The 15,869-nt window shown below is 52.9% G+C and overlaps 1 protein-coding gene across 3 annotated transcripts in view; it reads left to right on the top strand.

Annotated features, from left to right (window-relative positions):
* The window catches only part of WSCD2 (WSC domain sialate O sulfotransferase 2), a 100,956-nt gene that overhangs the window by 66,473 nt on the left and 18,614 nt on the right, over positions 1-15,869 (top strand). For 2 of the 3 annotated variants that reach the window (XM_090063632.1, XM_090063633.1), the window contains exons 5-7: positions 3,537-3,658; positions 7,809-7,983; positions 12,679-12,843. In XM_090063632.1, coding sequence (XP_089919758.1) covers positions 3,537-3,658; positions 7,809-7,983; positions 12,679-12,843 — 462 coding nt within the window. The remainder of the gene's footprint in view (positions 1-3,536; positions 3,659-7,808; positions 7,984-12,678; positions 12,844-15,869) is intronic. The other variant, XM_090063634.1, reaches the window with a different exon arrangement.

The following is a 15,869-nucleotide window of genomic DNA, read 5'->3' as shown; positions in this document are numbered from 1 at the left end:
TACACTGAACACCTTCGAGAGTAAATTGGATGCTTATCTTGCTGGGATCCTATGACCCCAGCTGACTTCCTGCCCTTTGGGCAGGGGGCTGGACTCGATGATCTCCCGAGGTCCCTTCCAGCCCTGGTGTCTATGAAACTACCAGGCCTTGCCCAGAAACCTGCTCGTGCCTTCAGCCGGTGTCCCGGGAACTAGCTTGTTCCCCCGTCCCTATGGCGAGGTGACGTTGGTGGGTCCCTTCGGTGGCTGGAAAGCCCCTTCACGGGAACAGTCACCCGCTTGGCAGGTGGAGCCTACACTGTGAATGGAGGAGGTGTCTCCTTATTAAGTGCTTTGGACAGTTGGATTAAGTGTAGCACACCCCGACAAAGGGGAAAAAAGAGCCAGGGAGAAAGGAAGAGGCATCCGTGAATGCCGAGTCCCTCTCTAATGAGTCAGAAATAGGGTTTTGATCTTCTCCTGGCTTTGCAAAGGCTTTTGTGAATCTCGCCTGTAATTCTGTATTCATTGGATTCCGCCTTCCCTCATCTTTCAAACCCAAAGACTGGTGGGGCTCATTAGCAGGTACTTAAATGTCAAAGGGAGAGTGAAGCTCTGCAGTCAGGCAGAGGAACATTTACAGTGATCCTTGGAAGTCGCTAAGATACCTGGCTGGGTATTCGGTTTTTTTCCCGGTCGCCAGCCTGTCCCATGGGAGAGCGTGCAAGAAATCGCATTAGAAAAATGCAAATGCCTCCCCAAAACTGCTCTGGGAGAAGGACGGGGAAAACGGAGAGCTCCCAGAGCGTGCTGCCGGCACGCACTGGGACACTAGCGGGCTCGGCGGCAGGTACGGTCCTGCAGCGGGTTGCCATCAACTTCTGCCCGCCGCGCGGCGGGAGTGCGGGCACGGGCAGTTACCGCTGTAACGCTGCCTTATGCTGCAGGGTGTCTCGGCTCCTTGCCCACCCGGGTCCTGCACGGTTACACCTCTAAACCAGCAGCCAGTTTGTTTCCGGACCCGTCGTCACCTGTTTCAGGGACACCTTTTTAGTCTGACTTACTTGCGTTCGTTCCCTTTGCTTTGTCTTCATCTCAACCCGAAGTCCCATCGGTCTGAAGCCGGGCAGCTGCTCTGCAGGCGTGCGGACGTCCGTAACCCGCGTTATCCGGGACGCTACGATGGGGCCTTCTCCCGAACGCAAGACGCTCTCCCGCGATCTGCCCCTCGGTCTGTGCCGGCTCCCTCGCTGCTGACCTCTGCAGAAGTTTGCTCTTCTCTGAACCAAGCCTGCTCAAACAGATGGTACGTCTCTCGCCGCCACAATCCTGACATTTAACGCAGGGCACTGTGAAATTCACTTTTCCAGGAGCTGCTGCTCAAACTTCAGTTAAAAGGCCCCGCTATTCTCTCCAAAGGTCAGAACAAATGGATTCGCTGATTGGATTAGAGTGGCATAATGCTGGCATTCAAACCAGACAGGAAACAGTGAGAAGTGAGAGGGCCAAGGTACACCGTCCGCGGCCTAATGTGCATTTTCCCAGGTGAAGATCGCCGCTTCAATTGCTAATCCAGTTGTGAGACCGCGGCCCCGTTCCAGAGTGTTTTTAAAAGCATATTTCAGCGCACACAAAACAGCACAGACATTCCTGCTGCCAGGCAGCCCTGTGCTTTTCTAATTCCTCATCACTTGGAAACCGATTTCCAGGGCTAAGGGTGGATTCGCCTCTTTTCAGAGCTGGCAAAATTCACCTATGCTTGCAGGAAACAGTGTTGATAAGCCCCAGCAAGCCACTGGCATCATTGTGCCGATAGAAAACCACAAACATTTTAAAGGAATAAGCAGCAGAGGGTTAAAAGCAGGCGCAGCGAATGCTGGGGAGTACAAACACTGCTCAGAGAGAGAAGAGGGGAGAAAATCAACCTGATGAAGGGGCTGTGAAGGACTTAAAAATAAAAAGGCATGGATCTTCACCCGCCCCGGGCAAGGGATAGGGATCAGTTGTGAGCCAAGTGTGCTATAGACACGGCCAAAGCATGGACCAGCTTGGTGCCCGGGGAATTGCACCTTCCTCCTCCAGAACGGCTTTTGCAATGTTTGAACTAGGACGAAGGGGAGGAAAAAACCAGCCAGGAGCACGACCGAGTGGAGGGAACCAACATCTGGAAACGCCAGGACATAATCAGGAGGCTCCTTGCTCCCCCGTCTAACGAGAGAAGAAGAAATGCGTGCCTGGAAGGAGCGAGGATGAGGCATTCGTCAGCGATCGGGCTCTTCAGGGAGGCTGTCGGCGCGAGCGCGCGTCACTGTGCCATTGCCGGATAACCTGTCAGGGCCGACGTGTGGCTGCTGTGCTTCCGCTGGGGGGTTTTTTTGCTCAAGTCAGCAAAGACTGTTTCTCTCGGTGACGTTCCAGGTCCTTTCTCAGAGTAAAATTAATTGCCTCTGGTTCAGATTGGATCCCTGGCTTGGCCAGAGGCTTTTTTAAGTTAGAGTTGTCTGGAAAGAAGGATCGTTGTCTGAAAACTAGGGAAGGGCGCTTTTTTAATCCCTGCAGCGGCGAGACCACGTAGCGCGTGGCTTGGTGCTGTGGGCCGAGGTCGTGCAGTCGGTGCCGGTCCCTCCGTCGCTCAGAGCCGCGCGTCATGGAGAAGTGGGGCTGGCTGCAGAGGTGGCGTCTCGTTCTGAGGCAGGATCAGCCCTGCCCAAACCATCCTGTGCAAACCCATGCTCTAACCTCACCGTAATCCCGCGAGCAACCCTGACGCACACCCGACCCTGCCACAGATGGAGCAGGGGAACCGCAGCGGCCACGTCCTGCTTCTGTAAAAGGTTGCCGGTGTACCCTTGGGAGACCCCAGGAAGAGGTCCGTGCCCCGCACTAGGGAGTAAGGCAACCCCCCCCGGTTTATACCAATCTGACCATGGGGTAAAATTCCTCCCTGACCCTAAATATGGCACAGGTCTGACCCTGAATGGAGGGGCGAGACCCTCTAGCCAGGACCCTCCTGGTTTTACTCCCAGCAGGAGCACTGGCAGTCAAAATTGCCGCAGCCAACACCCAGTGCCTTTGAGGAAGGTGCAGCCCCCCTGGCACGTGCAGCAGAAAGCAGGGGAGGGGACAGCCAGCACAGCCCAGAAGCCTGGGAAACCCCTGTAGCAGGACATAGGCACAGCTGTGCCTACATCATCCCTGGCCGGTGGCGGTCCAGCCCTTCCCGGCCACCGCCAGTGATGGAGAGTCCCCTAGGCATCAGTTCCGCCCGAGGTGGCTTTGTGCTCCGTCATAGCTGACCAGCGGCCCTAAAACTAGGTGCTGGGGCATGCGTGGGCTTGGAGTGAATGACAGCTGTCTGCCACCCTCCGGCGGGCTGCGGGGGGAAGACGGGGCACTTTGAAGCTGCAAAGCCAGAAGGGTGGCAAGCAGGTTGGGGGGGTGACAGAGAGCCCTCGCATCCATCCGCATAGCGCTAGCGCCGCGCCACGGTCCCCCGCGAGCTGCAGCCTCGCCTCGCCTCGCCTCGCCTCTGCTCAGTGACGCCCTTTCCGTTCCAGACGGCAGCGCGATCTTCCGCGGATGCTTCCGCAGGCCGGACAACACCTCCATAGCTTTGCCTGTGAGCCAGGTGATGCTCAACATGTCGGTCGACAAGTGCGTGGACTTCTGCACTGGAAAGGTAAGTGTAAAGCCCACCCGGGTATCCCCTGACGTGGACGGGCCTCTGAGCTGACACACGACCTCCAGCTAGCAGGGGTAACCCCTTAGAGCCCAGTCACAACTGGGGTGAACCAGAGAGGACCTGATTTAGGGTCTTCTCATGGCTCAGCCTTGGCCTCTGAATAATAATAATAATATAATAATAATAATAATATTAATAATATTAATAATAATAATAGAAATCACAGCAGATTGATTTTAATCCGGTTACCTATAACAACATGTAGCCGAACTACAACCAGCACCATTCACAGCCTACCTTTGCACCATAAAAAAGAACGCTTACCCATCAGTAAGGTAGCAATGCTACAACTTCTCCCCTTTCACTTCCTCTATGAGCTGCCTGGGTGTTATCCCCTGACCGAAGCTTTACCTGGAGCAGCCTGACAAGCCTTTCACAGATTCAGAGGAAGGTTTTTGTAATTCTGCACCGGTGGTGGCCAGCTTTGACTGCACCGCTGCGAGTACCTGCTCTGGATATGTTCAAGAAATGCCTGGATGCTCATCTGACCCCAGTTGACTGCCTGCCCCCTGGGCGGAGGCTGGACCCGATGATCTTGTGAGGTCCCTTCCAGCCCTAATGTCTGTGAACTCTATGAAACAACAGCGATTGCTTCCCACATGAAAACGAGGAGGTCAAGGTCTCAGCTGGTACAAATGATCACCAGTTCATTCAAGCCGATGGAGTGATGCTGGTGGACGTTAGCTGAGCATCTGGGGCGGTGTCAGCTCCATCCTGTGCTCCTAACACTCAACAGGGTGTAGGAGTAGGTGCTCCCTGCCACCTCCCTTGCCGGTGCGTCCGAATGGAAGGATCAAAGAAAAAGGTCTCGGTGGAGAGGCCGTGGTAGGCGTGGGAGGGGGACTGAGATGGTGGAAAAAGTGGGGTCGGAGAAATGAGGAGGAGAGTGTCCCTACAGAGTCCCGTGAAGGGTAAGAGCCAGCGGGGCCCTAGAAGAAAGGAAAGACTGGGTCTCTTTTCTACTTCATATGCAAGACCCAGAGACAGGAAGGTGGGGAGAAGGATTTAAGTTATCAGCTCATCCTCGAGGAAGACTTGGTCATGTCCCAACACAGGAGTGAGGCTGAAGGAAAGCTCATGTTTTCTGTTGCCCAGCATCTTGAAAACATACCGTGAGCAGCTCCTGCCCCGGCGAAGACGGGTCCCCGCTGAGCTGACAAGGCATTGCCCCACTTGGCCGGCTGCTTCAACACCATCAGCTTCTTAGAGTCCCTTTCCATCAGGTTTCTGAGGTCCTACCTTCATGACTTGGTGGAGCATGCATGGGTTACACCTTCTCTTCCACCTTCCTCTTCCCGTGGGGTAACACTGAAGCTAGATGGGTCTACACCCCGTGGCCCCAGCTAAGGATTTGGCTTTTGGGCGGGGGTGGGGAGGGCATCTCTCCGGCCCAGACTGCACACTCGCCAAGGGTCTTGTTGAGCAGTGGCAGAGCAGGACCTTTGGGCCCGCTAGCGGCAAGATCTGCCACCGGCCCCGGACTTTCACGATGCTGTAGTAACTTCCCTCAACTTGTGACCTGAGAGCCCTAGCTGGGTTTTGCCTGTGTTTGATGCAATATGATGCGAAATGCATGGGAGGGAGCCGTAAATTGTGCGATGGCGGGAAGGGGAAGGGCAGATTCCCTCTTCACCGCAGCTGCACTGGCAGCTCACGCCCTGGAGCACGACGATGGCTCATTTCTGCGATGGCGCGGACGGCTGCAGATATGAATCACAGAAAAGCCAAAGGCCATTTTGGAAACTAATTCAGGTGCCCCTACAGTAGTGATCTTGCAAACAGCGTCCAGGTCTGCAATTAGCAGGGACGCAGAGAGCTTCGGGCGCGACCCGAAAGAGTAGGGTGCTCTCAGACAAGGAGCTCCAGAGGAGCACCTGCCTCTGGGGGAATTTGAAATGAGGCGCTGGCATTTTACTGGGTTGCTTCACACCCAGGAAACCCCCTAGTCTTGGAGAGGCCCGTTTCAGGAAGCTCAGGCTTAAATCGCAGCCACAGCCTGCGGCCCTGCATCCAGTGACCCTGGAGGTCTCCCTGCTGTAAGGTCACAGAGCACGTCCAGAGATCCCCCAGGCGAGACGTGCAAACACGAGAGCCCCTGCAGAGCAGTCCAGACGGCACCGTGCACCCGCACCGGGAGACTTCCCCCGAGCTATACCCCGGCAGGCACAGCACTATGCCCGGGTGCCGGCACGGCTCCGGTGCTGCACGACGTCCGCCCCGTGTTGCAGGCCGCTCGAACAGATGCTGGCAGAAAGGAAGGGAAGGGATTTGGAGCCTGCTTGGGCTTCCTGCGTCCGGCAGCTCAAATGCACTGGAAGATTTCCCCCCCCCAAACCACACATCAGAAACAGAGGTGCTTTCCCCGGCTGTACGGCGCTGCGGGCTCCCTCGACAGCCCCGCCGAAAGCCATTAGGTTGCCTGCTCTCTGTCACATCGGTTAAATACGAGCCGCAGCGCCGCGCCTCGGCCCTGCTTCCTCGCCGCTCCCTGGAGAGCTGGGCTCGGGGAGATGTAAATAAAAGCCTGTGTGTGGAGCCCCTTGATTAACCCAGCGTTGCCGCAGCCCCGGCTGTTAAATTGCCTGTCACTCCCTGAATGTTCCCTCATAACTCTGTACTTTAAAATCCAAATGAGGTCACCGAAGATGCAGTCTATGGGCTTTTAGTAACCTTACTCCGGGTGACAAACTCACAAATTACCAGAGCTGTAGCAGGCCATGATTTTAAGAGGAGCATCATAGCTCCAGATATATTACACCCCGCGCTAGCAAATGGCTCAGCAATTTCCACGCCGGCGTTTTTGCAATGCAGGACCACGGCTGAGCGAGGGGATGCGGGAAATGATAGAAATCTGGGAGGTTTCTTTTTCTTTTTTCCCTTCCTGCTGGCCAGCGAGGCGGCGCAGAGCCTCGCGGCTGGGCTCGGTCCGGGGTGGTGACGGCGACGCGACTCTGCCCGCGGGATGGGCCGTGTGGACGGAGCGCCGCACACCTTCCTTAGCTTGCACGGAGCCAAAGAAGAGGCGCGGGAGTAGCTTACGGGGGGAGATTTTGTGTCTTTTTAATGCAAAGGAGCAGCGGATGTGTACTCGCCTTCCCTCCCCGCAGTTAGAAGGAAAAAAGGGGGCTCTTCAAAGCATGGCCCTGGCAGGCAGCCGGGGGGGTCCAGCTGGGACAGGCGGGGAGGACCGACTTGCAAGGGGTAGGGAACAGAGGCAGGACATCCTGCTTTTGCTGCTCTCGGTAGCAAGCGTCCTCTCCGTGGTACCGGCCCGTGAGCGGGGACGCACAGCTCGGGCAGCCGCGGGAGGAGACGTGCAGATCAGACGGGGACGTGCCTGGACCGTACAGTGATGAGGGCCAGAGATTTCCCACCCACACACAGGACTGGGGACACAACACAGCCAGGGTGGAGAGGGAAGGGACAGCTGCCCTGTCTGTGCACCAGCCAGGCTGCTCCCATGGCTCAAAGAGTCATAGAAAGTGAGTTTTGGGAGGGACTTCAGGAGGTCCCATCTAACTACACGCTCCAAGCAGGACCATCCCTAACTACGTCATCCCAGACAAAGCTTTGTTTAGCCACGGCTTAAAAACCTCCAAGGATGGAGACTCCACAGCACCTCTGGGTAGCTTATCCCAGTGCTTCACCACCCTCCTCGTGAGAAACTTTTTCCTAATATCCAACCTCAACCTCCCTGGCTGCAACTTGAGCCCATTGCTCCTTGTCCTGTCGTCTGCCCCCACTGAGATCAGCCCAGCTCCACGTTCACGTGCTGCAGCTGTTGGGTGCCCAGAGATGCCTGCTGCGTGCCTTGGGCGGTAGGGTTGGAAGAGCCAGTTGCAGCTGAGCTGAGAAACCCAGGTCAAAGTCCCCCAAAGGGCTCGAGCCGCCACAGCGGCTCCTTTGGGAACCATTAGAGGCAGGAGAATTAAAGGGAACTAGACCCCTAGGGTCAGCTGTCACCCTAGGGTTAAGTGGGAAGGGCTAGCGAGATTGGGCCTTCCCTCATAGCTTGGGGCCGCGGGCCCAGGTTGCAGGGGTGCACATCTCACTCGGGCTCAAATGCTCCATCTCTTGCTCCCCGCAGGAATACCCGCTGTCGGCCCTCGCGGGGACCTCCTGCCACTGCGGCTTCCCCACCACGCTCTTCACCCTGCACGAGCGTGAGGACGAGCAGCTGTGCGCCCAGAAATGCACCGGCGAGGATTTTGAGAGCTGTGGGACGGCCGAGTACTTCATCGTCTACCAGACACAAGTGCAAGGTACCCGGCATCCCGCTCGCGGGGCTGGTTTGCTCTGGGAGGTTCCCAGGACGCGCCGGCCGCGGCCCTCCTCCTGCAGAAGGAGCAATGCCTGGTGCAACCTCGCACCTGCGTGGGGTGGGCACGAGCCCGCTCAACTAGACCTGTCACGCGGCAAATCGTCCTGTAAGGTTATTTCTTACCTCTTGTGAGCTACCCAGCCTGCTTGCTGCACGCCCGTCGGGGAGGCCGTTCCCCCCCAGCACCTCCGCCGGGAAATCTTTCCCTTGATGAAATCTTGAGTTGTGATCCCAGCTCCATTGCAAGTGCTCTGGGGTCTTTGCTGAGCAGCACGGCGCGACCTCGTTCCTCTTCCCCGGTGCACTTTCTGCGCAGACCTGCCCTCCGGGCCAGCTGTCGGCGGGGAAGGAGACGCACCTCATACCCCTGGGTGCACGTTCAGCTTTGCTGCCAGTGTTTAAATTCACCCCGGCACGCATGATGACCCAAACCTCAGTTTGTCCCGGATAAAATAACATCGGTTTCCAACCATCCATTCGGCTTTCATTAAAAATTACCATTTATTTTAATTTCCCAGGAAATAAATCCTCCTCTGAACAAACAGCTGTAATTACTGCTTAAATCAGGCACAGGAAATAACAGTTTGCCATCTGCCTTCAGCAGATTTCTTTCTTTCTTTCTTTCTTTCTCTCTTTCTTCCTTCTTTTTCTTTTTTGTCACCATCAAGTTGCAGGCCAGAGCCACTGCTCGTGGAGGGAAAGCGGTGTCCCTGGTCTGCCTTCACAGGGCTTTTTCACCCGCTCTTCCCCGCTGGCCTGTCGGAAGGGCACCGCCGTCTGTCAAGGTGTACTCAGACGCGTGAAAGCAAGGATATAACCAAGCCCATCTCTCTGCAGGAGCATGCTGTGTCCCAAAACATTAGGCTCCTCACTCCCTTCCTATGTAGCACTCCTCACCCCCTGCCTTTGCTTTGGATCCCCGTCCCTTTACGTCCTACCCACCCCTTTGGAGCGCCTATAGCTTTGGCCTGTGACCATGCTTTTCATTTGTCACTGGCAAAGCACCATGGAAAGCTATAAAGTTCTGCTTCTTCCAGCTCGGGGTAACTGTATTTTTCTCCTCTTGGGAGGTGCATAGCTAGTAAGAAAAGCTGGAGACCGGCAGTTAGCTCCCACCTAAGTGCAGCTGCTGGCTCGCTGTACAAGCCACCCAAATGCTTCGTGCCCCTTGGCCTCACCGGGTGTTGTCAGGGGGCAGTAACCAATACAGGGTGGTGAAATCACTGGAAAAGGGCGAAACGTTGGTACCCTCTCCAAAAGCAGCCTGAGCTAGGAAGTGTAAGGCCTCCCAACGGCATGCTTGAACACATCGACGCTTGAGAATCGGTTTCAAAGAGGAGGTAGGATTGAAACCATCATAGAAAGAGGTCACTTCAAGCTACCTACCTATCTCTGCTGGGTGATCCTATCCCAATGGTGGATACAGGCATGAAGTTGTTTGCTGGAAAACAGCAAGAATGCAGCGCTCTTCCGGCAAGGGGGTGGCAATATGTCCAGACAGGGGGTTCTTGCAAACTCAGGGACAGCAGCACAGCTGAAAGGAGATGCCTACGGTCATTACCTGGGACTGGAAGACTGTGGTCAAAGGGTAAGAAAGGAAAAGGCCAGGACAGGAAGTTAAAAGGAAATGTGAAACTCCCAGACTCATTCTCCAAGGTGACTCTCATCCTGACCTCCTTTCCAACCACCTCCGTGGGCACATCTACACTGTGCGTTAGCTTAATCACACTGCGCAGCAGTTAAAAACTGTGCTAATAACCTACTGCGTAGTGTTATTAGGCTAATGCACAAGTAAGCATGTGCCGGTGCTACTGTGCAGTAACTCTAGCTGCTGTGTATTTAGTTAGTACTTTATTAAGCAAGCACTAAACTAAATGCACGGTACCTAAGGTGCATTAATGAATGTGTAGACGAGCCCAGTCAGGATTGTTCCAAGAACGAGCTGAGTAAGCCGAAAGGAAGTCTCAAATGCCACTTCAAAGCCCTGCCTTTTTATCGCTCTCATGACGGCCCAAAGGAAAGTCTGAATTTCCAGGGCATTACTACCTGCTGTCTCTTTGCAGTAACATGGTTACTTTTTGCCCCCAGCCCCACTGTCTTCAACAAAAGCTCCTAGAGGGAGATCTCAAGCAGGTTTAAATGATGCTAGAAAACAAAATAGAGTGAAGATGCCTGCGTTAACCTTTTGCACGTCTCTATCCAAGCAGCTCAATGTACTTTGCCAGCATGAATTGTTTACTACATTTCGCAGTTTGCACCGCGGTGGATACATCATACGCTCCTCATCCTATTGTCCACTAATCTGCAAAACTCTCATAGCGCTGGCATTAACATTCTTGCAAGGAAGCGCATTTGGATATTGGCGGGAGAGAGGGCCAGACAGCCCACATTAATTGGCTTCAGCATTCAAACCGTGTCATTTCATAGTATTTTATTTTAAGCTATTCTGTTCTGCTCTTCTCTGAGGCTGTGCTAAACATGCATTTTTTTTTTTTTTATTATTGCAATAATTAGGACAGGAGAGAAGGGTAAGTGTAGGTACCCACCCTACCTAGGAACCGTATAAGTGTGATTCTGCAATAATACAAATGCCCCGTTTTCTGAGGCTGGAAAATGACAAGTCAATTAGAGCTTTGCATTCGGCAGAAGCTGGGAAGTGGGAATCACCCACTTCAGCGACTGAAAGCCCAACAGGTGGGAAGACAGAATCTCATCACAGCCATCACTTCGAAGTCTACTCCATCGTCCGCCTGAATGAAGCAGCGGCACCCTGGAGACGATTCTTGCAGCTCATCAATGCTGCCTTTTGCAATCTACTTATTGGAAGAAGTGTTCATTTGGTTATTGGAGTAGCCATGGATAGTCTGGGAACACCCAAGCGGTAGGCCTGCATGAATAGGCAACTATTCGATTCAGATTCGGCCGATTTGATTCGGAGATTTGAATTGCTTTTCCGAATCGATTCGGAAAAGATTTAAAGTCGATTCAGAGAGATTCGGCCACAGGGCGTAATGACGAATCAATGCAAAATCTGTAATCCATGTCTAATCCAACAGCACTAAGCATCTGATATCTAGCCATGCCGCCTTGTGCTGTGAACTCACAGCTAAGCGCAGCTGGATCTGGCCAGATGGAAAGCCACACACACAAACCTACTGCTGCATTCATTTCCTGAGCGTGCTGCAATCCTTTCACCAGTCTGAGCCGACCTTCATTTTTCTTCTGCTCCTAGAAAGCCTGAACTGAACCGGTGCAGCCGTATCCAGTTAGAGCATCGTGGTAAGAGGACACATGCAGCTCTTTTCCCCGCTTTGCCAGCATATTTCAGTCTTTCTCCAGTCTTGAAACAGGGTTTGGAACAAGACTTTTCCATACTACAGCCATCTCATTCTCCATTGCCGCAGCATCTTCCCCAGGAGACGGCACGAAACCTCGAGGAACTGACCCGGTTTCTTTCTAGTAAACCTAACCATCCCTTGGCTTGCCTCTTTATCATCGAGGAAAAATGAAGATAGAAGGAGAATAAGAGGCCGTCTACCGCGCCATGGTAGACGGTGATATAATCTCCTGGGTTGCTCCCTGTCTGTTGGAATATGGCATCCACCTCCTTCTTTGTGGACAGCCAAACTGGACCTGCATGCTCAATTCAGATGGCTCTGCCAGGCAAGCAGCCCCGTGGACTCCCTGTTGCAGTGTGGGAATGAGAAGCGGGTGCCTTTCATCGCTGAAGGATGATACAGGGTGGGAATCTATTGTTTCTGCCAACTGTGCTGCTTTAGCTCAGCCAGCCTGTCTTCAAGGCTGCAAAATGAAATCCCCCAAGAGAACAACCAAGGAAAAGGGCCAGATCGCCAGAGTCAGCATGAACACGGTTGTTGTCAGATGCTGCTGTGCAAATGCACGTGCAAACTGCATGTGCCCAGGCAGATGAACACACACATAGGAAGAGTACACTCGGATTAGGTATACGGCCCCTGTTTCTCTTGGACTGTCACGTATCCGCGCAGATCCCCTTCACTGTAAGGTCGCGCAGTGCCGGGCACCCAGCAGGGACAAGGCATGTGTCTGGCTTCGGTGCAGAGATTTCTGTGCCAAGGACGAGTCCCGACTCAGCGCTGCTGGGGAGCGGGCTGGAGTCCGCGTGTCTTGATGCCGGCTGATGTTTGTAGCAGGGCTTTGAAGTCTGCATGCGAGATCCTCCGGGAAACCATCGTTTCCTTTTATATTTGTACAGTGAAACCAATCCGAAGCAGCCAGAGGATAGTTCTGCAGTCCCAGCAGGGTTTAGGAGCAGAGACATAGGGAACAGGACAGGAGGAAGAGACAAGGCCATCATGCCTAGACCCCTGCTGTCATAGGCAACCATGTCATCCTGCCCCATTCATAAGGAACAAGATACCCAGCCCCGCTCCCTCCTAGAGCTACTGGGTTTGCAAATCCTGCCATGAAAGGGGTTGGAAGGACTCCATTGCTCTCAGACCCCACAGTGGATGTTGTGGATCAAATGCACTGAATGAGCATGTTTTAATATCTCTTTCTGCACCATGTCAGGCTCGGAAAGCCCTGTTACCTCTTCTCAACTTAGAGATCTTATGCACGGCCCCCTGATGCATCTTCTATTTTTAACCTTTTTCAGACAACCGCTGTATGGATAGAAGGTTTTTACCCACTCGAGCCAAACAATTCATAGCCTTGGCAAGCTTCCCTGGAGCAGGCAATACTTGGGCGCGCCACCTCATCGAGCTGGCGACCGGCTTCTACACTGGGAGCTATTACTTTGATGGATCACTCTACAACAAAGGTGAGAAGGGATAAGTCACGGACAGGATCTTTGGCCATCTCTGGAGAGGCCACCGTAAGCAGAAGTGACACTTTCAAGGGCTGCAGAAAAAAAGGAGGGGAGGCAACCGAAATTTAGAAATAGCCCACTGTGACAAGGGAAGGGAAAATACAGTAAAGAGCAAAAGAGCAAAGGGGGTGGATGGGCCAAGTTCCCTTCCCGCTGATGGGGGTGTAGGTTGTAGCCATGCTGGTCTCAGGACACGGGCAGACAAGGCTGTTTGGGTAAATGGGATATCTTTTATTAGACCAACCAAATAGTTGGAAAAATTGTTCTTTGCAAGCGTTCGGGCACAAACACCCAGTGATGAAAACCCACAGGGTGAGAGTTTAACCCAGTGCAGTTGCTCTAGAGCGTGAGGAGGACGTTCCCGCGGGGCAGCCGAGCGGGATGAATCGGGCATGGGGGCAGTCCTAGCTTGTTGCCTGGTTTGAGTGCGAGGACCGAGTTCTGGCATCTTGCTGCAACTCCAGAGGCACGATTTTGACCCTCGTGCTAGGGTCAGTCAACTGGCTGAGAACAGGCCACTCCGGGGATGCCGGCCACATCTCTCTTGGGTGCCAGGGGCTCTAAAAACCATTGTGGCGTGACCCACTAGGCTCCAGTGGGTGTTTGACTTTTAATATGCCGGGTACTGCTGTTGTGCCAGCATGCCAGGGGACGTATACCATGTCGGGCGTGAGCTATTTTCTCCCAGGAAGAAGGGAAACTCAGAGGGCAGATGGCGAGTCGTTCGCACTGCCTCTTGCTTAGGCAGACTCATTTCTTAGCACATTCTCTTCTGCATGGGAAGTTTACGGGAAAACTGATGTTACGCCCGTCATTTTTGGAAAGTTTATGGGAAAACTGCCTTATGCCTGTTGTTTCTGACCCGTGGAAGTGATTGAGACTTCCTACCAGAGATCGGGGTGCAAATTGCTCAATATTTATCATATTTTAACAATCTCTGCATCCTTCCCAAGATTTCCACGCGCGTCTGTATTTCAGATGAGTTTTTTAAGCCTTGCTCAGAGCCGCTGGATTTTGGTTGCAGTCAAACCTGGGTCTTAACAATGGAGAGTCCTGGCAAGAGGGTCTGTTTGGGTGAACCTGACGTCTTTTATCAGACCAACTGAAATTCCCTTAACTGGATATTTTGCCCCCTTGTTGCGTCCAGTCTTATCATGCTGTTGAGGATATCTGTCGTTTAACGTGTCCCTGCTCGCATGTTGATTTGGGTTGGTTACCCTTTAAATTCTCATCTCATTAGAGGCCTTTTGATTTAATAACTTTTGGAGGCGAGTAAGCCAGTGCAGTTAACAATATCCGTCCTCCGAGAGAAGACCAGACACCTTCAGTAACCAGACCCAGCCTCACAAAGAAAGCACCGTTGCATCAATCAATCAGAGATAATCTCCCAGGCACTGAGCTAAACTGCAGAGAGTTAGCTTAATGATACAGCAAAGCCAAGCCGCACGCGGGCTGCCCATGCCTAGAAAGCGCCGTCATCCTGCATTAACTGTCAGATAAAGGGAATGCAAAGGGTTGACTTGCATGGATTTGACAGCGAGGCTCCAGGAGGCACAAACTGAGAACCTAAAATAGCACAGATGCCTAGTGACAAAATAAGAGAGAGCGTGCCCAATAAAACTGCCGTCCGGCTAGCCCTGCAGGAATTAAACAGGAGCTAGGCCGTCCCCCTGTTGCTGTGCTTTCAAGCCTCTTGAAAAAATATCAGGAGCATTGCACTGCTGATCATCTCCCCAGCCCAAAACAGCTGTATGCATCTGGCACTCTTCGGGGTGCCTAGCCTGGCACAGGGAAAAGGATCCTCATTTTAAGATGTTTCAGATGCTTAGCAGAATCTGAGGACACGCTTGAAGCCGAATGTTTTAAGGGAGTGAACGCAATGAGCTGCTAAAATGCAGCTAAAAACCCCACCACCCGTGACTCGGGCTCCCAGGTGCTGTGGCAATACAGGGGGTTTGCATTCAAGAGAGGACTGATGATGGATGAATGGCAGATGGAAAAGGGGGCATATCGAATTTTATTTGAACGTGGCCAGCTCTGTTCATTCTAGTCTTGCAAATGCACAAAAAGGGAAAGGAATCAGAGGACAAGTTATCTATCTACCCATTTTTTTATTATTATTATTATTATTATTATTATTATTATTATTATTATTATTCAGATGGGGGAACAGTTATAGTCAAGACTGAGATTTGAGCAAGGATGCAGATCTATTTGCATTTTTTATGCCAGCCAGCTCACTCTTCTACCGCCACAAAACAGGCCTGTCTAGCAGAATACATGCTCCTCCAAATAAGAATATATCTGCTTTCTAAATGCAGCAAATCCTCTTGGCCTTGTGCTCTAAGAGGCCAATCTCTCTCTTACAAATTAGACTTTTTCAGAGCAAGTGTTGTTGCTTAGGGCAGGCACGGTGGCTTAGCAGAATAATACCGGCAGACTGTCAGCTCCTGAGGAGACGTGTAAAGTCCGCTTGCTGCTGCTGCTTGATTCGCTGAGCATGTTTCTCCTTGGGCTGAATGATTTCAGTGGATATCCATCTTTTGTTCCTCTGTGACATGGAGAAATTATTTACAGAGTAAATATTTTCCTCTTTGCCCCCTCCTTGCCCTGTGAGGTCCCCAGAGGACCAGCAGCCATGCTCCCCCCGTGGTGGAAATGCCGGCAATACGACTTGGCTGGAATTACAAAGAGCCACAGCCGGGCTCAGCGCAGGGGTGGGCGGAGGGGGAGAAGTGGCGTCTTCGGAGGCAAGCTGGGACCATGGGGAGCTGTCCTCACAGAAGAGGAGTTTCCAGATGCGCCGGTATTACCCGGTGAAGATCATTGCGGTAGGACGTAAGGAGGACTTCGCGGTTTACTTGACTAGCAGCGGCCTCCAGGATTAAATACTACAGTATGTCTTAACAAGAGACTTTTGAAAAGAGAAGGAAACGGTCATAAAGCCAGCTCTAATACAGGGGGGAACTCCACAGTGA

Source organism: Crocodylus siamensis, chromosome 9, assembly GCF_052110815.1.
Source record: "Crocodylus siamensis isolate JL-2025a chromosome 9, ASM5211081v1, whole genome shotgun sequence".
Classification (NCBI taxonomy): domain Eukaryota; kingdom Metazoa; phylum Chordata; order Crocodylia; family Crocodylidae; genus Crocodylus; species Crocodylus siamensis.
Note: the sequence above shows the minus strand (reverse complement) of the source record. Positions and strands in the feature narration are given on the sequence as shown.